This window comes from Cucurbitaria berberidis, assembly GCF_010015615.1.
Source record: "Cucurbitaria berberidis CBS 394.84 unplaced genomic scaffold K460scaffold_3, whole genome shotgun sequence".
In the NCBI taxonomy this organism is placed as follows: Eukaryota; Fungi; Ascomycota; class Dothideomycetes; order Pleosporales; family Cucurbitariaceae; genus Cucurbitaria; species Cucurbitaria berberidis.
This window is the reverse complement of record NW_024468937.1, coordinates 170,442-190,442: the sequence shown is the minus strand read 5'-3', so window position 1 is coordinate 190,442 and position 20,001 is coordinate 170,442. Positions and strand designations below refer to the sequence as shown.

At 49.7% G+C, this 20,001-nt stretch overlaps 10 protein-coding genes across 10 annotated transcripts; 7 read left to right on the top strand and 3 right to left on the bottom strand.

Annotated features, from left to right (window-relative positions):
• Nucleotides 1–649: 649 nt before the first annotated feature.
• K460DRAFT_282802 (glycoside hydrolase family 85 protein) lies at nucleotides 650–2,810 on the bottom strand (the record flags this gene model as incomplete). The annotated part of the gene is made up of 2 exons (XM_040928599.1): nucleotides 650–2,054; nucleotides 2,104–2,810. 2 exons carry the CDS (start codon nucleotides 2,808–2,810, stop codon nucleotides 650–652), a joined length of 2,112 nt encoding a protein of 703 aa, XP_040787097.1.
• A 312-nt stretch (nucleotides 2,811–3,122) lies between these two features.
• Nucleotides 3,123–4,524, top strand: K460DRAFT_365487 (ER lumen protein retaining receptor 2). Its single transcript, XM_040933187.1, has 5 exons — nucleotides 3,123–3,237; nucleotides 3,308–3,366; nucleotides 3,425–3,703; nucleotides 3,754–4,010; nucleotides 4,066–4,524. The coding sequence occupies exons 2-5, from the start codon at nucleotides 3,352–3,354 to the stop codon at nucleotides 4,100–4,102; spliced, it is 588 nt and encodes a 195-aa protein (XP_040787096.1). The 5' UTR covers nucleotides 3,123–3,237; nucleotides 3,308–3,351; the 3' UTR covers nucleotides 4,103–4,524.
• Nucleotides 4,525–4,672: 148 nt separating this feature from the next.
• On the top strand, nucleotides 4,673–5,651 carry K460DRAFT_365486 (uncharacterized protein). The gene is made up of 2 exons (XM_040933186.1): nucleotides 4,673–4,933; nucleotides 4,990–5,651. The coding sequence occupies exons 1-2, from the start codon at nucleotides 4,893–4,895 to the stop codon at nucleotides 5,366–5,368; spliced, it is 420 nt and encodes a 139-aa protein (XP_040787095.1). The 5' UTR covers nucleotides 4,673–4,892; the 3' UTR covers nucleotides 5,369–5,651.
• Nucleotides 5,652–6,270: 619 nt separating this feature from the next.
• Nucleotides 6,271–9,853, top strand: K460DRAFT_93385 (aminopeptidase-like protein). Its single transcript, XM_040938821.1, has 6 exons — nucleotides 6,271–6,439; nucleotides 6,521–7,340; nucleotides 7,444–7,484; nucleotides 7,541–7,734; nucleotides 7,784–7,809; nucleotides 7,867–9,853. Exons 1-6 carry the CDS (start codon nucleotides 6,408–6,410, stop codon nucleotides 9,409–9,411), a joined length of 2,658 nt encoding a protein of 885 aa, XP_040787094.1. The 5' UTR covers nucleotides 6,271–6,407; the 3' UTR covers nucleotides 9,412–9,853.
• Nucleotides 9,854–9,992: 139 nt separating this feature from the next.
• K460DRAFT_354439 (cyanide hydratase/nitrilase-like protein) lies at nucleotides 9,993–11,190 on the top strand (the record flags this gene model as incomplete). The annotated part of the gene is made up of 3 exons (XM_040931789.1): nucleotides 9,993–10,159; nucleotides 10,225–10,670; nucleotides 10,772–11,190. The coding sequence occupies 3 exons, from the start codon at nucleotides 9,993–9,995 to the stop codon at nucleotides 11,188–11,190; spliced, it is 1,032 nt and encodes a 343-aa protein (XP_040787093.1).
• A 324-nt stretch (nucleotides 11,191–11,514) lies between these two features.
• K460DRAFT_376193 (uncharacterized protein) lies at nucleotides 11,515–13,220 on the top strand (the record flags this gene model as incomplete). The annotated part of the gene is made up of 4 exons (XM_040934853.1): nucleotides 11,515–11,598; nucleotides 11,979–12,128; nucleotides 12,189–13,137; nucleotides 13,180–13,220. The coding sequence occupies 4 exons, from the start codon at nucleotides 11,515–11,517 to the stop codon at nucleotides 13,218–13,220; spliced, it is 1,224 nt and encodes a 407-aa protein (XP_040787092.1).
• On the bottom strand, nucleotides 13,107–15,890 carry K460DRAFT_309497 (SAE2-domain-containing protein). The gene is made up of 3 exons (XM_040930134.1): nucleotides 15,711–15,890; nucleotides 15,632–15,664; nucleotides 13,107–15,584 (listed from the first exon to the last, which is right to left on the bottom strand). Exons 1-3 carry the CDS (start codon nucleotides 15,808–15,810, stop codon nucleotides 13,297–13,299), a joined length of 2,421 nt encoding a protein of 806 aa, XP_040787091.1. The 5' UTR covers nucleotides 15,811–15,890; the 3' UTR covers nucleotides 13,107–13,296.
• A 147-nt stretch (nucleotides 15,891–16,037) lies between these two features.
• Nucleotides 16,038–17,729, top strand: K460DRAFT_376191 (uncharacterized protein; the record flags this gene model as incomplete). Its single annotated transcript, XM_040934852.1, has 2 exons — nucleotides 16,038–16,186; nucleotides 16,232–17,729. 2 exons carry the CDS (start codon nucleotides 16,038–16,040, stop codon nucleotides 17,727–17,729), a joined length of 1,647 nt encoding a protein of 548 aa, XP_040787090.1.
• A 176-nt stretch (nucleotides 17,730–17,905) lies between these two features.
• Nucleotides 17,906–18,577, top strand: K460DRAFT_93333 (uncharacterized protein). Its single transcript, XM_040938820.1, has one exon. The coding sequence runs from the start codon at nucleotides 18,082–18,084 to the stop codon at nucleotides 18,517–18,519; it is 438 nt and encodes a 145-aa protein (XP_040787089.1). The 5' UTR covers nucleotides 17,906–18,081; the 3' UTR covers nucleotides 18,520–18,577.
• Nucleotides 18,578–19,049: 472 nt separating this feature from the next.
• K460DRAFT_404820 (uncharacterized protein) lies at nucleotides 19,050–19,467 on the bottom strand (the record flags this gene model as incomplete). The annotated part of the gene is made up of 2 exons (XM_040936771.1): nucleotides 19,050–19,128; nucleotides 19,187–19,467. 2 exons carry the CDS (start codon nucleotides 19,465–19,467, stop codon nucleotides 19,050–19,052), a joined length of 360 nt encoding a protein of 119 aa, XP_040787088.1.
• Nucleotides 19,468–20,001: the final 534 nt, after the last annotated feature.

The window sequence follows — 20,001 nt, the reverse complement described above, 5'->3', positions numbered from 1 at the left end:
AGTGTATTTAGAGTCTTATATACTAGATCGGCAAGCGACCTCATTACTACGTTCACCAGGTGAGGTTACGCGGGACGAGCACATGCCGTTGAGGTAAAGGTAAGTACCTAGGTATTGTCTACGGACAATCGATGACGTCGGAGTCGCGCTAAGCCAACTTCGGATTATTTAACAACTGAGGTTCGCGCCTCACATTAAAGGCACACTCTTTTCGTGAGTTCTTAGATCAGATATTTAAATCTGAAGCCGAGAACTGAATCGCAAGATCTTTTCATAGGTAATGTAGACAGCTGAAAAAACGATAGCTCGGAAATGGCTCCAGGTTCATCTTGACAGATCCTCACTTTACTAATATGAACACTCATTTCAAATGGTTTATGCTGGACCTCCTTCTATATCTCGTTCATATTTATAGTCCGACTACATGAATCTGATTGCGAGTGGCATCGACTTCCTCTCCACCTCAAACCATCACCGTAATGATGGGTGATGAAAGGGCTATTGTCGATTGTATTCTTTTCTTTGATTTCAAATTGGCTTATTGGTGTAGTTGGAAGGTTTCATGGTAGTGAGGATTTGTTTGGCCCATGTGGGGGAAGGTGAGCAACCGGTTGAGAGTGAAGCACGCAGACAACGACCACGCTGTTATTCAAACGGAAAGCGCGACCTTGTTCTCCGCTAGCTCCTGGCCGTCAAATCCGATCCCTGTGATCCACACTTCCACATCTTGATCTTTCAGGCGCTCCACCAAGCCTCGAGGGAGGGGAAATTCTAAAGCATACGCTCTGCTTAGTTGCAAACCATCAAGTCGGATGTTGAAGTACGAAAAAGGACCCGTAATCTCGCTATAAGGCATCCCTTCGATTGCCGACTCGGTTTCGTTCATGCTATCGAAGCTCCAGCACAACCGGGCGTGCTTACTCTGACGCTCTCCGCGATGCTCAATGCGTACGTCGCTGATACTGCACGACTTTACAGTTCCAAGTGCGGACCGCGGCAGAATGCAGACTTCGAAGACTTCAAGAAGCTGTACGACTTCTCCAAATCTGCCGATGGAGCCCCGTATATAGAAGCCTAGCTCTTGTAGGTGAACGTTCGTTATGTGATGGTTAGTCCTACCAACGGCCATTCCGAGAGACTGGATGCCATCGCTTTCGGGGACAGGTAGAAACTGGAGACCACTAGTGGACCGGAGGTAGTAGCTAATCATAGCGCCCGTCGTCGAGCCTAGTAGATTTCGACAGGAAGCCTTGAGGTGTAAAGACCCATTGGCTGGCATGTCAAGTTTGTAGAGAGGGAGCCAGAGCTCAATTTGAGCATCGTCAGTGGTGGAGGATTTTCGATACGCTTCAATCACCAGCCGTGTTCGACCTAGTGAATATACTAATTGATGTGCAAGGCCGATGGTTTGATTGCCATACTCCGATGTTGAAGGGCGCGGAGAAATGGACTGGGCCCCGAGCTGTGCGTGCATGTCATGGCCGCCAAAGACGTCGTTTTGCTCAATCTCGTGCTTACCAAAGGCGCGACTAAAGTCCGTATAGAAGAAGGCCTCCGAGCCGGCAGCAAACTCACTCGCAGACCGGATGATCGGAGACTCTAGGTTGGGCTGATGGCGCGTACTGCGGTGCCCACATGAGCAATCAAGATCTTGGGGGAGAGTAGAACCCTCCCAAATTGCTCGCTCGACTGCTCGACCTCGATCGGGAAAATGCTCAAATGACCATGCTGGTGCGAAAATACCAGCAGAAAACCCCAACTCAGCTAGCTTAGAAACAGCAACTCCCGTGTTTGTACCCCCACCACCCTTCTCAGGGTATGTGACTCGTGGATGGGTTAGTTTAGACGTGTTTTGCGCCCATACATCGATGCCAAAAGATATGTTTTGAAGCGGAAGCATGTTATACACGGCGACTTGTTTAGATCTCTCGACATCGGCCTCTGTCCAGCAATAATTCGTGAGCATGCTGCCGCTGTCACTTGCGAATGCGATGTTCGAGCTGTTCAGAGCGTTTTGGTAGGATACCGTGTTGGAAAGAGTCAAAGCATCGTACCTAAAGCTATTACTTCACATTCTGGCACATTTCGAGATATGGTACGCACCATATGAGCCGCGTTCCTATTCCCAATGCACCTCTCAGGTGGCAGATGAACATCTCTAGGATCTCCGAATTCCAGTCGGCCTTTGGGAACGGCTTTTCGACGTTTAAAAGCCAGCCATCGAAGCCATAGTGCTGGGCAATGTCACTTAGTATCTTCACCATCGGGAAAACCATTCCACTGCTGTCCTTTGTATGTTGCAGTAATCTCCCTGAGCTCTCTGTCTGTGGTTCAATGAGAATGGTACCGAGAGACAACACACCATTGCGGTGGAGTGTATTCGTCCACGTAGGTGGCGGAACACACACAAGTTTGTGAGAGAAGTATATGAACGTATCAACATATTGAAGGTATTCACAAGTATACATCTCTTCCTCAATGCCGATTCCCTGAAAGCTTTCGTAAGTATGGTAGTTACCGCCGTAATCATGAATCAACAGGACGTCTGCTTTGGCTGTGTCATCTTTTCTTTCTATCGATCGTCGTCGTAATAGCGGCGTGTTTGCTCTCTGAAGAGGATCAGACTCAAATCTTGTCCATGTTTCTAACTGATGAAAGGTGTTGAAGTAGGTAAAGCCCTGCAGTCGGTCTTTCTCGCGCTGCTGGCGACGCTCTTCTGGCGTCGGGCCAGTGTCTGGCGCGGGAAAAAGATGGCGGTATCCGTCTCGTATGGGCCGCAGGATATCTTTCCAGCCTAAGAGGTTGGCCATCGCGTGTTTCTGGGGATCAGGAACCCCTATACTGCATTTCTAGCCGCTTACAGAGGTGTCTTGATCTGGCTGAGCTTTAGATGGCGTCAGTACTATTGATATTTCTAACGATCCAGATTCTTGATTGCGACCATGATTGAGACCGATCTTGGAAAATTACAACTCGGGCCACTGGCGAAGAGGGCGATTTCGCACAGGCGTAGCACTACTGGGGTAAGTGATCGGGTTGGTAGTGCCGGCAGGGGCAGCCTTGGCATGCAAGGATCAAGCTCTCAACCCTACGCCTTGCAGCTGCCCCAACGTGTCTTTTATTTAGCATACCGCGAAGGGCTTCAAACATCACCAACACCGAGTCGCTGTGCCTCCTCTACACCCATCCGCGACTAGCGACTCACCGCCGCAATGATGAATCTCTTCAGGTTATTGGGTATGCTTTGAAGCTCTGCGAAGGCCGCGGAGGTCATACATTGATCGCAATGCTAACAGACGCGATTTAGGGGATTTATCCCATCTCTTCTCTATTCTGATTCTACTACACAAAATGAAAACGTCAAGCGTACGACTACTCAAACCCCCCCGTTTCCCGCGCAATCACTAACAAGCAATCGAAACAGAGCGCGTCTGGCATTTCGTTCAAGTCGCAATTCCTCTACCTCATGGTCTACCTTACGCGCTACGTTGATCTTCTATGGACATTCTACGAACCCAAACTGCTCTACAACACCGTCTTCAAGATCGTCTTCATCAGCACATCTGCGTACACTGTCTACCTAATGCTCAACGACTACAAACCCACCCACGACCCGAATCTAGACACGTTCAAGGTGCAATACTTGCTGGGAGCGAGCGCGGTGCTGGCGATACTGTTCCCTTACAAATATACGTTCTCTGAGGTGGGTAGCTATCGGGTTGATATTGGTTAAGGTGCTAACAAAGCGTGTAGATTCTCTGGGCTTTCTCAATCTGGTTGGAATCGGTTGCTATCCTCCCTCAGCTTTTCATGCTGCAAAGAACCGGCGAAGCCGAAACAATTACGACACACTATCTCTTCGCGCTCGGCGCGTACAGGGCGCTGTATATTCCCAACTGGATTTACCGATACTTCTTTGAGGTTCCCAAATTCTATGACCCGATTGCGGTGATCGCGGGCATCATCCAGACAATTCTGTACACGGATTTTTTTTACATCTACTGGACAAAGTGAGTTTTGCATATCTCTCTCTCCGTCTCATGACCGTATGCTGACACCATTTAGGGTCATCCAAGGCAAGAAGTTCAACCTTCCGGTCTAGGAGCCGCGAGAGCTCGGGAAAGTTCACTTCTACTGTTCGCCCGTCCAGGAAGACGACGCTTGAGGTTCTTGTACCATAATTTGTATGGATGCGGCGTTTTGTAGGCAATCTTGGCTGGTAGGCAAAAGCATCGATTGATTCATGCATAGAACCATTGTATTTGTTTAGCTGGGTTTTTGTGAGCCCTAATCGCATTAGGGCCCGGAGTATGGACATGTAGGAGATACGTTGAATCAATTAGATTTCAAACACCTAACACCATCTGGTGCTCTTTGATAGCAACCCAGCTATGGCTGGCAGTTAATCATAAATAGCTCGTGCTGGGGGACGAAGAGCGACTGGGCTGGTTGTCTTAAAAGATGTCTTGCAGCTGCTAATCGTGAGTTGCAAAAGCCATCCAGGTTACCTTGATTTGGAGCTCAATACAATATAAAGATCTTAAAAAAGAATTACAATATTGACATATGCTCGTTGTTGAAACCTGAGCGTTGCGTCATCTTACTTTGCGAATGAGGCTGACACACTTGAAAGCAAGTGCCGCCTGCAAGCGCCACCGCGAACATCGGTCGTGCTTGCCAGCGTCAGCGAGCGTTCACTCCCCGCTGCCTTTCATCGCTCTCTTGACCTTTACCTATAGCGTTTATTAATACACATCCGCTCGCTGCTTCGCTTCTACATTTGCACAATCGATCGCATCGCAGCATATTGCGCTTCGCACCATACCGCATTCCCGCGATCTCGATAACTCGAACAAGTAGCGCACGCGAGGCTACTCTCTCATCTACACACAATGTTCTGCTTACGGAGCTGGATACCAGTTCTGTTCTTTCTGTACGCTACATTTCTTTCCCCTCGCGTTACAACGCCCAGGCTTACAATCTTTGTAGATTACGAACTCACGCCTCCCCCGTCTATCTCGTCCTCTTTATCAGCGCAACATATTTTCTCAACCGCCCATGTGTATACTGCTCGCTCCTACTATTCATCCTCGTTGTCGCGCTCTTCGATTTCCATACGCCGTGGTTTGATCCGCCACTTCCGTCAGATACTACAGAATTGGCTTTGAACGGCACGTCAGCTGGGATAGTGGAGGCTGTAGGGGTGCTTACGCAGGCGGCGAATCATACTGCGCAAGCGGTAGTGAAGGGTGCGATAGAGGGCTTAAAAGAGAAGACGAGTGCAGGACAGAGTTATGAATGGGTAAAGGGCCTGTTGGGGAAGAAGGAGTGGCGGATACAGTGTCTAGACGTGCTGATTCGGGTTTGAGTGCGTCGCATGATCATAAGAGGAGGGAAACTTCGGCTTTGGTAATGTGTGAATCACAAGGCGTCTTTGGTGTTCAGGCTGGAGGGGAGTAAACGACTATGTCGTGTGGCTGGCGCCTGGTCTTTGAGCATCTGCACGGCGTACAGGAAATACCACTTTCGAATACTCTTCTCTTTGAGCCCACCTTTCCCAACATGTGCGTCCTGGTGTCTCTCGAGGGGGTAATATGGGGTGAGATAGGATACAACACCGACATATCACATGGGAATACGTAGTTGCCGAGCTTCGCGAAAGTCTCGTATAGCTCATCCCACTATTTACTAGAAGATATTCCAAGGCATTAAAAGGATATACATTCATGCATACTGACCTTCCTAAAGTGTATTGTACATACGGCTGCTACTCGTATTTGCTCATGTTGTCGCGTATAGCGAGAATTTGAGTCTACCACCCGAACTCGACAATGCTAGTCTTCAACTCAATAGCACCATGAAATAAGCATGAGTACCCAGTTAATTCCCATCATGAAAACAGAACATACTCAAGATGCTTTCAACGTTCGTTTGATCCGTGTCTTTTCTGAACCCCGCGCTAGTTTCTCGAGCAGGGATCAGCCGTCGAGGGGCACTCGCACGCGCACCTTCCCTTCTAAGTGTGCTTGCGGCTTGCAGCAAGCATCATCTCACGCAATTGTATTCCGCCAGTACTCCGCCAGCCCACTCCGATTCCTCCTTCAAAGCTGGCTGCACTTCTTCTTTCCGTGAGACTTAGTTCTCGACCATCGCTCTTGAAGAGGCTTCCCAAATCCACTTCTTGTCTTCTTGCTTCTTGCTATTCTGGCAACAGCAGTTACCCTAGCTTCACGCATTCCTCACCCCACCTTACGGGCCCCGCGAGCTTCTCTTCTAAAGCTCAAAAGCCTCCTACTAGCCCTCATACCAGCTCAAGACTAAGACCGAGATTCGGCGTTGCGAACTCAAGTACGCTTGGGATTCAGAAGAGATACTGTCAAAGCGAGGTTACGAGTAGCTTTGCAATCATGGCATCCGATCGAGACATTCTCCCCGCCTGGTCAGTCACTCCTCATTAATCAATGCTCAATACACCTCTCTATAAAACTTTTGAATACCTTGCTAACATCCACCGTCCCAGGGTCAAGCCAGCACACTACACCGTCTCCCTCCACGACCTCGAGTTCGGCGGAAGTTTCGGCTACCAAGGAACCGTTACGATCAACACGAACATCAACAAAGATGGTGGCTTCAGTGATCTAGTGCTCAATGCGCATCAGCTAAAGATTCATGCTGCGGAGCTAAAGACTGGGGACAAGACCCGGTCGACAAAAGACATCTCGTATGACGAGAAGCGTCAGCGCGTTACGCTGGACTTTGGCGAGAAGATTGAGTACTCTGGGGAGGCTACCTTGGAGGTTAAATTTGAGGGCACCATCAACAACATCATGGCCGGCTTCTACCGTTCCAAATACACGCCCAAGGGCGAGGTACCCGCCTCCGTAGCGAAGGACGACGAGTTCCATTACATGTTCAGCACGCAATTCGAGTCCTGCGACGCCCGCCGTGCCTTTCCCTGCTTCGACGAACCCAACCTCAAGGCCACATTCGATGTTGAGATCGAGGTCCCGAAAGACCAGATCGCGCTCAGCAACATGCCGGAGAAGGAGATCAAACCCAGCAAGCGCGATGGGTTTCATACTGTCGTCTTCGAGCGGACCCCCGTCATGTCGACCTACCTACTCGCATGGGCCATTGGAGACTTTGAGTACGTGGAGGCCTTCACGGAACGCAAGTACAACGGCAAGAACATTCCAGTCAGGGTCTACACGACTCGTGGACTGAAAGAGCAGGGACGCTTTGCCTTGGACAACTGCCACAAGATCGTAGATTACTTCTCGGAGGTCTTCCAGATTGACTACCCACTCCCAAAGGTCGACTTACTGGCCGTTCATGAGTTTGTAAGTGGTATGGTCTGTGTACATCGGATTGTGCTGATCAATTAGCCAATCATACGTACCCTCTTTCTTCTCCTGGGAGCGTTAGCTGACCGTTGCTTTCTAGTCACACGGAGCTATGGAAAACTGGGGTCTCATCACCTACCGGTCAGTATTGTGTCAAGTCACTTCGTCGCAGAAACATGCTCATAATTTTATCTTAGAACGACTGCTGTCCTTTTCGACCCTGCGACGTCTGCAGATAGCTACCGAAACCGTGTAGCATACGTTGTAGCCCACGAACTTGCCCATCAATGGTTCGGCAATCTTGTCACCATGGACTGGTGGAGCGAACTTTGGTTGAATGAAGGCTTTGCTACTTGGGTTGGATGGTTTGCCATCGATCATCTCTATCCCGGTATGATCAACTATTCACATCTCTGGGATATTGCTAACTGGCACGACAGACTGGAACGTTTGGGGGCAATTTGTTGTACGTCACAAATCTCGAGGTATCACTTCCCTGAATAGCCGGCTGACATGCTACTAGACTGATTCTGTGCAACAAGCTTTCGCACTCGATGCATTACGCACATCTCACCCCATTGAAGTTCCCGTGTACGATGGTCTCGAAGTTGATCAAATATTCGATCATATCAGCTACTTGAAAGGAAGCTCCGTTATTCGCATGCTGAGCGCTCACCTCGGCGAAAAGGTCTTCCTCCAAGGTGTCGCCGACTACCTCAAGGCGCATCAGTACTCGAACGCCACCACCAACGATTTGTGGTCTGCTCTTAGCAAGGCGTCAGGCCAAGATGTTAACAGCTTTATGGACTTCTGGGTTCGCAAGATCGGATTCCCGGTCGTGACCGTTTCCGAAGAGCCTGGTCAAATCGGCCTACGTCAGCAGCGCTTCCTTCTAGCTGGCGACGTCAAGTCTGAGGAAGATCAGACCACTTGGTGGATCCCGCTAGGCCTGCATACCGGCGACTCTGCTTCCGCGTCCTCTCTCCACAAGACCACTGCTTTGACTCAGAAAGAGGATACTATTCGCGGTGTCAACGAGGGCTTCTACCAACTCAACAAGAACCTCACCGGTTTTTATAGGACTAACTACCCGCCAGACCGTTTGAAGAAGCTCGGCGAGGCTCGCGATCAGTTGTCCGTGCAGGACAAGATCGGGCTAATTGGGGATGCATACGCAAACGCTGTCGCTGGCTACGGTACCACATCTGGTCTTCTTGCATTGGTTGAGCGCTTTGAGGATGAGTCAGACTACCTGGTGTGGTCCCAGATCCTTACCAACATCGGCAACGTCCGTAGCGTTTTCTCTGGTAGCGAAGATATAAGCGAAGCTTTGAGGAAATACCACCTCAAGCTCGTTACTCCCGCTGTAGAGAAGGTTGGATGGGACTTCAGGGAGGGTGAGGGCTTTCTGCTTGGCCAGCTTCGCGCTAGCCTCATCTTGTCCGCTGCCTTGGTCGGTCATAAGGCGACTGTAGACGAGTCTCTTCGACGCTTCGACGCTTACATCTCCGGAGAAGACAAGAATGCCATACATCCCTCTCTTCGCCGCGCAATCTTCGCGACTGCGATCAAGCAGCGCGGAGATTCAGCATTCAAGGCTATCAAGAACGAGTACCTTTCCACTACATCGATCGACGGTAAGGAAATCTGCCTTCAGTCCCTGGGTCGTGTCCAGACCCCCGAGCTTGCTCAAGAAGTCATGTCCTTTATCTTCTCCGACAAAGTCGCAATGCAGGACAAGCACTCGGGCACCATCGCTCTTGCCAATAACTCAAAAGTACGTCCCGAGGTATGGAAGTTCGTTCGTGATAACTGGGACTCGAAAATCAATCCAACGCTCAGCGGCAATCTCGTCGTGCTAGAACGATTCTTGCGCTTTGGATTGAACAAGTTTGCGGATGAGAAGGTCGCGGACGAGATTGCTGCATTCTTCAAAGATAAGGATACCCGCGGTTACGATAAGGGTCTTGAGGTCATTGATGATACGATAAGGAGCTATGCGGGTTATAAGAAGAGAGATGAGAAGGTTGTGAGAGAGTGGTTGGGGGCTAATGGATATCTGGCTTGACTTGGTGCAAGGCTATAGTCTATAGTCTGGAGATGGATATTGGAAGCTGGAAGATGATGTTGGCAGAGCGAGCTGCGTGTCCGGCCAACATCTTCAGCTAGTCAGATGAGCTGCATCTCCCATGAAGCTTTGCACAAATACAAATAGTATAAACGACGCCTCATGCTAAGAGACAGTCATACCCGTGTTGCAAGGCAAATCATATCAAAGACATGATAAGCACAGTAGGGGATACACGACTAGTTGTATGTACGAAGAAGCACTCGGTCTTTCTTTGCCACTAATGTGAGTGCGCCAGGGTACTAGGCTACCAAGGCGGATACACGAATAGGATACACGAATGGGCCGGAAGAGCGAGATCGACGGCCCTTGCCAGGATGGATATCGGCCTGGCCAAATTCGGTAGATGCGCTTATCGTGCCCGATTGAATAGCGGAGCAATTCCGTTATAACCCCTACTACTACGTAGACATGCCGAGGATAAGGTCACAGAAGTTTATATAGTGGGAAATATTCCGTTTTACCTGTATTCTTTCTCCGTCCTCAAGCACCTCACCCAGAAGTGACTCGTAGCATTGAAAATGACCGACGTCGTCAAGGTCGCAGTAACCCAACACGAGCCAATATGGTTCGATCTCGCCGGCACAGTCGACAAAACATGTCGGTTGATAGAAGAGGCGGCACGTAACGGAGCGCAATTGATTGCGTTCCCTGAAGTTTGGATCATGGGGTATCCAGCTTGGATATGGTTCGTAAAAAGACCTTCTAAACCGCGATGCAGCATCACAAGCTTAAGAAAGTAATATAATAAAGGGCTCGATCTCTAGATTCGCGTCTAGCAACGTCTTATATCAAGAACTCGCTTTCCTACGAATCCCCCGAAATGCACAAGATATGTGCAGCAGCACGCTCATCGAAGATCGCAGTTGTACTCGGCTTCTCGGAAAACGACCATAATAGCCTCTACATCTCGCAATGCATCGTCTCCGCTACGGGAGAGGTACTGATGAAGCACCGCAAATTCAAGCCCACGCACATGGAGCGCACCGTCTTCGGCGACGCGGGCGGCTCCAGTTTACATAATGTCGTTGATGTTGAGGGCGTGGGCAAAGTAGGTGCGCTAAGTTGTTGGGAACACATGCAGCCGCTGCTCAAGTACCATACAACGAGTCTGCGTGAGCAGATCCATGTTGCTGCATGGCCGCCATTGTTTCCTTTTGAGGAGGGGGGCGAGGGCTTGTACAGCCTGAGCGCTGAGGGTAAGCCTCCCTCTTCTCTTGTTCTCTTGTTTTTTTTACTTGCAACATGGCTATACAGATCATGAGAAAGTAGTGTGCAACTGACTGACTCTCTATCTCAGGTTGCGCTGCACTTTCCCAAGCCCACGCAATGGAATCATCCACCTTTGTTCTACACTGCACAGCCGTCATGTCCTCAGCCGGCATCGAGGCCCACAAGACGGCAGGAAACTTTTTGTTCGGCCAACCTGGTGGCGGGCAATCTGCGGTGTATGGGCCGGACGGTCGACGGTTGACTAAGCCAATTCCACAAGAGGAGGAGGGGTTTATATACGCTGAACTACCCTTAGATATGTTGGTGAGTATGAGGCATCTTGCTGATCCGATTGGTCATTATTCCAGGCCGGAATTGCTTTGGTTGGGTGTGGATACGAGGGAGAAAAAGCATGTTAGGAGGGAGGGCGGTGAGGAGCAGCAAGAGAAGGGGGAGCTGAAGAAGGTTGTTCATGGTGCTGATGGCTTTGAACATGTGAGAGTCTGAGGTTGTAGGAAAGAATGTGGAGACAAGACGAGGTCAGATTGACCTCAGCAGAAAATCTTCATGCGACTTCTCGAGACGCACGCCAGTCATCTCGATTTATTTTGCTTGGCTCAAGTAGAATAAATTTCCATCTTTCTTCCATACAGCTATCTATCCTTCTCTTTCCAAGTAGAAGCCGTTCTGTTCGAAAAATTGTCTCATTGATGCATGGAAACAAGGTTCTCCATCTCTACCCCCGGCTCGGCAACTAGGATAAATAAATTGGTGTAACCACGGAAAATCACACGACACCCCTCCCACGTACCAATCTAATATATTGCAAAAATGGAACTGGCTGCTGGAAGGAACGTGTTATCCAGGTTACACGAGAAGGTTCTGGGAAAAGATCAAAGTGCATTTCTGCCATTGGTCAGTTGGTCAACAGTTTCTTGATGTGGGAAAGAAGAAGAGGGGGAACAGAGGTGGGTGACGAGGTGTCTATATTTGAAATTATAACACGGCTTGGGTTGTTGCGTAAGGCCCTGGGTATAGGGTTGGGACGTTTGCTGTATTTCCATGTTACTTTCAGTTCGAACAATGTAAACCATTGAACGAGTATGGCGACTTTTCCGAGAGGCTTTTTCCGCACTTCGATCTTGATATGTTTCTTGTTCACTCTAGTAACAATATCTTGGTTCTACCGGGACCGCAGCGCCGAGTATGGAATCCACAATCGAGCATCGTCTCATCAGCAAGTGTTTTCAAAGGTTAAGCCGACAGCATCCCACGAAAGAAGGCCTACTGTGCAGCTCTTGAATCTCGACGAAAACGAGTGTCGAAAAAGCTTCCCATTTCTCTTCACCGATATCGATACCTCAGTAGCGCGTGGTAAATTTCTCTTCAGAAAAAGTGACCAGGACTACCGAGGTCTTGTACAAGGCCGCATAAAAGATGGAAAGGTTCGTGCAACCATACTTACCTTAACCATTCCACATTTCCCGTCTAAATATCATTGATAGGTATACATCCTCACTGCAGCACCTGACACGCTCCCCGAGATCTTGCACCAACGCACCGCCATCCTGTCACAAATTCACCGCGCACTTGTCACGTCTCCCTCTCCCCTGCCGGACGGCTATTTCGCCTTTTGTATCAACGACGTACCGAAGAACAATACTTGGGCATTCTCGCGGCCGAACAAGCAATCGACCTACAACACGTGGCTAATGCCCAGCTTCGCGTCGTGGTCGTGGCCGAAAGCGAACATCGGAACTATGGACGATGTTCTGGATCGAATCGAGGGAGTAGAGGAGGAGCTCGTGGGGAGCGAGAAAGTCGACAAGGCGATATGGAGAGGTACGCCATGGTTCAACCCCATTGGTTACCCGAATCTGCGAAAGGACCTGCTCAAAGCCACCAAAGGGAAAGAATGGGCGGACGTCGAAGCTTTGAGTACTATTGGCAATGCAACGAACAGCCTCAATATTGAGAGCTTCTGTCGGTACAAGTATGTGATATACACAGAGGGCGTTACATATTCTGGAAGACTGCCGTTTCATCAGGCGTGTGGAAGTGTACTGATCACGGCGCCATTAACGTGGATTACTACGAGTGCGCTGCTGCTGAGGCCCATTGAGGCGAATGATTTGATGAGTTCGGGCGAGGACCGGCTGAGGAGGCCTGGAGTTCGTCGTAGTGCGAGTTCAACTTCAGGACCGCAAGCTATGCTCTCACCCGTTTCTACTTGGCAAGATGCCAACGCAATCTACGTGCACCCCGACTTCTCGAATCTCGAGGCGGTGGTCCAGCTTTTGCGCTCGCATCCTGAAGTTACACAGCGAATAGCGCAAAATCAACGGGAGTCGGTGTTCCAACGTGGGTATCTGAGTCTAGCAGCAGAAACATGTTACTGGAGGGCGCTCATACGGGCTTGGGCTACGGTAGCAGAAGTGGATAAAGAGGATTGGGGTATAGAAGAAGGTGAAAGATACGAAACGTGGTTGCTGACAGAGGTTAACAGAGAAGCGAGGGTACAACAGGCAGCAAGGTGAGAAATTTCAGCAATTAATGCGAATAATACCGCAATCTTGGATTTCTAGAGTGCACAGTTAGCTAGCTAGCCACACCTCATTCATCCTTGAAGATCCATTTCCCGCCTTTTCTATGCGCCTCAAGCCACCGCTCTTGCACTAATTTCTGTTCCTGCAGTTTCGACCTTTCTCTGTCTTCTTGCTGCTCCTGCGTCGTGGGAAAATCAACTCGCCAAAAGCCTGGCGGCGTCCGGCGTCGCTCATAGGCCTCGCGATGTTTCCCAGTTTCCTTTGCCATCTTTTTGGTACGCGCTTGCAGGACTAGTTCCTTTCGCTCCTCGGATGACATCTGGGTGAGTTGCATGTTATTGTATGCATCACCCAGATAGTCTTCCAGGAGAGCTTCTTCTTGGGACGCAGGCAGTGGGGCATGTGCTTCAGCTAGAATTCGAAACGTGGAGCCACAACACTGTGGATTGGTGCAACCGGGTAGACACATGCGATCACCGCGCTTGCGGACTGTCTCAGAAAATGCGTAGCTGTAGCCCTGATTGTAGGCTGGGTTTGGTTTGAAGTCTTGCACATTGAGTTTCGTAATAGGCATATCCCGCAGACGATTTTGTTTCGTTGGAGATGTGCGATCTTTCCGGGTGCTGGAACGCGTGTCGGGAGTTTTCATTGTCCATATCGGGCGGTCGTCGAGGATTGGGTCATCGCGAGGTTTTGAGCGAGCCTTCGATGGATTTGTACGTGATCCTTTCCGTTCCGAAGACATGTGTCTAGAGCGAGAGGTACTGGACGGCGGGGTAAGAACTTGTTCAAGCTTGATCCTCGTCGACGCTGGTTTTAGAGTTTGATGCAGGCCTTTCGCAGGTGTTTGAGGGTTCCCCAAAGCATTCAGCCGGCGATTGAATTGTGTACGGGCTAGATGTGGAGGTAGTCTCAATTCATTCTCGTCCACAGGAGGCGATTCTTCGCCCGACTCCGCAAGTATGCCATAACCCTTGTTACGTCTCACTTCTGCTTCTCTTAATCGCTTATTAGGAGGTTCTTCAGAAGTGTTGCCAAGTATATTTGGATCCAGTGACTGAAGAACAGCTTTTTCAGTTTGGGTCGGCTTAGCTGGCTCGCTAATTGCTCGGACTTCAGCGAGTGCAACCTGGGTCATGTTGACCCCAGCATTGAGATCGACAGCATCAGTTGTTGTTAGATGCCCAGCTTCTGGGCGCTCTTGTTTAATGTCTTGTATGAAGGATGTACTATTTGACCTGTGTTGAAGGAGCGTACTGGTCCTGTTAGAGTCGACTGAAAGCTTTCTCCGAGGGTGACGGGGTGTCTGAAGGACTTTGGGAGTGGGATCGTCTAGGTCTATGGTCTCTTTCCGCATCAGTTTGTAGATAGTAGTGGGTGGGCTACTGAGGTGCTCTTCCTTCACGCGAAAAGGCTTTGCTGGAGTGCCGTCCGCGGATCGGTCTGCAAAAATCTCGAACTTTGATTTTGAGGGTTCGCCACGCTTTCGCTTGAGCGATCGTGCAGATACAAACTGGGGGATGTCATCGTCGTCTTCGGCATCTAATACCTGAGTATGCTTCTTTGTCGACTCTACGCTCTCGTCCTCCGTTGTCTGGCTTGAGCTTGGGTTGGTTGGAAAATTGTACGTTTGGGCTGAGCGTTCGTCAATTAAGGCTGTGATCCGAGTATCTGAAGGAAGGACATGACCGAGGTCGTTAATGTCTAGACATTGCTGCTCGATTGGCGTGACTGGATCCTGTGGCTTTGGCGTGCTTGATGCGCTTGAACTCCTTTCGTCGTTGCCCATGTTCAATCTCGGAGAAACCAGCAGAGACGTACTTTCTCTTGATGCTTGCGGAAGCGGAAGCATAGGAGCAGGAGATGACCGGTCTGTGTCCGCAAGCGATCTTGGCGTCCGGGTCGTGGCCACCGACCCGGGACTGGACGGAACATGAGGGCGATCATCTTGAGAAATATGAATAGCCGACGGCTTTGCTTGCCCTCCCCCGGCTCTCGTCTCGCTTTTGAGCTTCTGTTTCCCAGATTGGCGATCGGCGTATTCCTGCCACGCGCGGACACTCTCCTTCATATCTTTATTCTTCTGCATTACAGCGTTGTTCTTTCTTTCAAGATACTTCACTTTCTGGGAAATATTCTGGTACTTCCTGCTGAGCTCGTTATACTTGTCGGTAAGCTGGCGGAGCTCCTCTTCAGACACCATCGATTCCCGTGCCGTTGCAATCTCTTGGCCTGATGTAGATGCCATACCCTGATACTGTTCCTGGGCCTGCCTCTTGAGCTGCTCATTTTCTGCAAGAAGATGCGCGGTTTTAACATGTTCATTGCTAATATCCGTGGAGTGGTTCTTGTCCCCTGTGCGCCGTCAGTGTGCGTTAATTTGATCGAATCAAAATACGCACTTTGCTTCAGCTCTTTCTCGTGCACTTCCTCCCCTGACGCGTCGTTAGCATTTACCATCGCGTGTTCGAGCATACACACTCTTCTTCCATTCCGCCTCGAAGTCTGGTGCAAGGACCTCCTCATAGACGCGTGTCCATAGCGCCTTGTTCTTCTCGATCCACGCTGAAAGGTCGGCCATATCTCACCATTTGACACGGTACGCAAGGAGCTGTCACCGGCAGTTGATGTAGCATTCATTCGGAGGCTGTAGGTGATACGTTATGTGCTGGTAGATGTCAGCGACAGAGAACACGCTAGCGCGACGCGAAATCACGCGCCACTGCACGGCCCCTCGGCGATAACGATAAGATATCATCATTCCGAGAACCGTCGTACACCTTTGCCGCCTCCAGCATTACGTTCACTATGAAGCGGACGCGTGAGGAGGACGACATCGGGTATCCAGTGAAAGTACGGCGGCTGTCGAAAGTAGACAGATTAACAAGGTTGAGCGACGAGCTACTTGTGCGCATTTTGTCCTTCGTTCCGACGCCATCGCTCCTCACCTGCCAAAGGTATGGCCGCTCACCTCTACTCATGACTTGTGCTAACTGAGGTAGGGTATCGAAGAAATTCAGTCGCCTTGCAGTCGACTCGGAGCTTTGGAAAGCCGCATATTATCGCAAATTTGTCCTCCCGAAAGCCTCCCGTATCCCTGGAATCAAAGGGACGCCTGGTCCGGACCGGTTACACTATTCTTCAAAGCTGTCCAAGTGGCTCGATGACGGCTATCTGGTCAAAGATGGCGTCCAAACCAAGTGGAAACAGCAGTATCGGTTACGGCACAATTGGGCTCAGGGATCGTGCGCAATCAGTGAGATCGTGGTCGCAGAAAGGCCGCCCGACCCACCACTACTCGTTATGATGTCAAATAACATCGTGTATGCTGCTGATTCTATATCTGGTCTTCGAGCATGGAGCTCGAAGAACGATCGGGGGCTGCTGGCATGTACACCACTCTTCGGCGAATTGGACACTCCTCGACTACCAATATCTATGGCAATAGATGCAGCCCAAAGCGACGATCGTCTCGAAAGAGTCGTACTAGGCTTTGAGGACGGTTCATTCTCGATTTATACTCTCAGGAGAGACTACAAGAGTTTCGATAATCTATTCACGCATCCACCGTCGACTAATGGAATGATATCTGCGCTTGCATTCTCATCGCCGTACCTCCTAACCATGACCGAGGATCACCTACTATCTCTGTACACTTTTGAAGGAATCATGAGCAACTCCGCTACCCTCAAAGCCCCCAAACTCCTATACTCCTTGCGCTCACACACGGCGTGGCCTCCTGTATCTCTCTCGTTGCGAACTACTGCAACAAGCATGACTGCTGCCATTGCATATTCTCTACCGACATATCTATCTGGATGGACCGTCGGTGTACAGGAGCTAATGCTCTCACGCAAAGGGGAGCTCCTCGAATCTAGATTGGCCACTGCAGCCGACGAACGTTCCTTTACACTTTCCGCGTATCGATCGGCGTCGTCACCCTCTACACGCTCATCGTCTCCTCTTCCAGGCGCTACGCAAGAGGTTTCGTTGACGAGCAGTCCAAGCAGATCGAAGCCTACATCAATGTCGTACTCGCATCCCTATCTTCTAGTCGCCCATCCTGATAATACTCTTTCGCTGTATCTGGTGCGGTCGACGTCTTCCGCATTATCGATTAGCTCTGGCAACCGTCTCTGGGGCCATACATCTTCGATCTCCGGCGCTCATGTCGGTATACGCGGGAAGGCTGTCTCGGTGAGCAGATTAGGCGATGAGCTACGTGTTTGGGATCTGGAGGGCGGTATGGCTTCCTCGGCATCTCGAAGACAATCGAGAAATGGCGAGTTAAGTGTCCGAGTGCAGCCTTCAAGGATCGGCGATGAGGACGTGCAAGACGACGAATCCGGGCGAGAAGTCGGGCTCCGATTTGCACTTGAACGAGGATTCGACGATTCCGCTGTGAGCCGTGGTTGGGTAGGCTTTGACGAACAGAACGTCATCGTCCTTCGTGAGAAGAGTGAGGGGAGTCAAGCCTTGGTTGTGTACGATTTCACGTAGTGTTCGACAGAAGGATCCTTGCCTATGTGCATCGGTTTGGCTTGGATTAACTATCAGGCCATACATTTCAGCAGTAATTTCACAACTTTTGGCCCGATAAGGACAGCAAATCAGTCAAATCCACGTACAATCCCATCACCTTCTTTCCTTTTTTCGGTGAGTCGGTCTATTGACCATCGAATAGTCTGGCCACTTTCAGTTAATGTTGAAACTTCATTGGGCCCCAGACAAAAGCGTTTGATACATTTAGGAAAACCTCAATTGTTTCCCCAAATTGGTTCATAGCTTCGAGACATGACTTTATGCGAGAGAGATTCATCATATCCATGCGGCTTTCTTGTTCCTTCTATCTATGAAAACGCACCGAGATCACGTCATCAGGACTTTCGAAGCCCTTGCCTATCTCGCCAAACGTTTTGATCCCGACGGAATTGGCTTGTTTTTCACCAACCATCGTGAAGAAGGCCATGGACGGGACCGGGATAAACTAGTTCAACTCTTGAAGAAGGTCGACTTCAGTGGCCAATGCAGTATGGATATAATGCTGACGAGTATCTTGGAACAAAGTAGCGAATCTAGGCTCTCAACAAGGATAAGGCGTGCTGTTGGTATAAAGAAATGGCGTGTCAGCAGCTACGTGTTGACGAACGGTATTTGGAACAATCCGTACGACTCTGGAGCAGGCGACATACCCCAACTCATCAAACGTACGGTTGAGAGGATGGATGGAAGAGCCAAACTCGGCACTCAGTTCATACAGTTCGGCTCTGATCCAATCGGTATCGAGTGACTCGAGCAACTTGATGACAGGTTGGTAACGGAGCACGGGGTTTACAAGTAAGTATTTTCTGGACTCTACATAGTATCTTTTAGCTCAATTGACAGTATTAGGGATATCATTGATACTACGCCTTATGATGGCAATATGTATAGGATGCTTCACGGGAGCATAGACGACGTTTGGGATAAGAGGCCTTCGACCGGAAGAGCTTCTCATATTTCGCATCAAGAAGTATGTGTCCAGTGAGCGAATGGCGCGACAACGTCACAAGGCTTTTGACACATTCATATCTCAGCTTCGGCGCACCTGAAAAGGTCAAAGGCATGGCGCTATGGGAATTAGGATACCCGTGAGACATGGTCTTGTGTAACGTGTACTGTGTATATCAGCATTGAGAAGGGATTGATATGAGAACAATAATATATCCCGAGGATCCGCGCTACACCACAAGATTAAAGCGTATTACATACTGAAGCAAACAAGCACTCGGGTAGAGCATTTCATGTAATATCAGATGAGTTCCAGTGGGCAGGAACCAGCTACTCTCCAGCGAAACACCTGAAACTCCCTACTTGAACACCACGCGGCACATCTCCACTACCAGGACAGTACAGTTTCCTAGCGCTCGTTAGCCCAAGTCCCTCTATTCGCTCCAATAATACCATGATTAACTTACTCTGCCTGCACCTTCCCGAACCAGAAGCTTATGGCCTCGCCCTCGCATGTGTGATTTCTCCAGAGGAGGCAGTAGCCACCTGGATCTGGGCCGATTGATGTAGGGTGAAACCCATCAAAGTACCGGCAAGCGGGTCTTGGGGGCATCCACGTGCACTGGCCGGTGAAGTTTTTGTCGGAGCATATGTATACGCCGCCAGGTAAGCCCATGTTTGCAGGACATGGATCGGCAGCAACGGCATAGATGTATAGTACGAGGAGGGTCAGATATGCGAGCTGCATGTTGGAAACTGAGGATGTAATCGGCGCCTATGCCCTAGTTGAGCTGTCGTTAGTCTGCAAGTTAGAAGGAATTTAATGATGAGCAAGATAGTCTGTTACACTAGGTATGGTCATTTATATACATGAAAACGTATGTGACGGGTAAGGATTGACGGATACGAGAGAGGAAGAGATATTGAAGCCCTGCCAGCGAGAGCGAGATTAAGATCATGAAGCTGGAGGGGATGTGGAAGTGAAATCGTGCATTGCGTGTTACTATGATAATACGAGGATGCAGTGCCACGCAGAGACTTGTACGTAGAGTAGAGCCAATGTAACCACGTTGACGTTCATAGGGAGGCAGAATTACTCGATTGGAATTCAAATGCATTTGTGGCTTTAGCTGGGAAGTGCGAGCAATGAATGAGTATGCAGTAACCGTGCAAAAGAAAGCTAAAAAGGTACTACTCACTCAAGTTCAATACGCAACGATTGAACATGTGAATCCCGAGTTCTGCACAGTTAGATGCGCCATGAACGAGTGAATGAGCAATT

Coding starts and splice junctions, on each gene's coding strand:
- K460DRAFT_365487 (XM_040933187.1), top strand. Junction 3,704..3,753: donor ACAAATATACGTTCTCTGAG/GTGGGTAGCTAT, acceptor CAAAGCGTGTAG/ATTCTCTGGGCTTTCTCAAT. Junction 4,011..4,065: donor TTTTACATCTACTGGACAAA/GTGAGTTTTGCA, acceptor GACACCATTTAG/GGTCATCCAAGGCAAGAAGT.
- K460DRAFT_365486 (XM_040933186.1), top strand. CDS start 4,893: ATGTTCTGCTTACGGAGCTGGATACCAGTTCTGTTCTTTCT. Junction 4,934..4,989: donor ATACCAGTTCTGTTCTTTCT/GTACGCTACATT, acceptor CAATCTTTGTAG/ATTACGAACTCACGCCTCCC.
- K460DRAFT_93385 (XM_040938821.1), top strand. CDS start 6,408: ATGGCATCCGATCGAGACATTCTCCCCGCCTG. Junction 7,341..7,443: donor TACTGGCCGTTCATGAGTTT/GTAAGTGGTATG, acceptor GTTGCTTTCTAG/TCACACGGAGCTATGGAAAA. Junction 7,810..7,866: donor ACGTTTGGGGGCAATTTGTT/GTACGTCACAAA, acceptor ACATGCTACTAG/ACTGATTCTGTGCAACAAGC.
- K460DRAFT_309497 (XM_040930134.1), bottom strand. CDS start 15,810: ATGGCCGACCTTTCAGCGTGGATCGAGAAGAACAAGGCGCTATGGACA. Junction 15,665..15,710: donor CGAGGCGGAATGGAAGAAGA/GTGTGTATGCTC, acceptor ACGACGCGTCAG/GGGAGGAAGTGCACGAGAAA. Junction 15,585..15,631: donor CGAGAAAGAGCTGAAGCAAA/GTGCGTATTTTG, acceptor GACGGCGCACAG/GGGACAAGAACCACTCCACG.
- K460DRAFT_93333 (XM_040938820.1), top strand. CDS start 18,082: ATGAAAACGCACCGAGATCACGTCATCAGGACTTTCGAAGCCCTTGCC.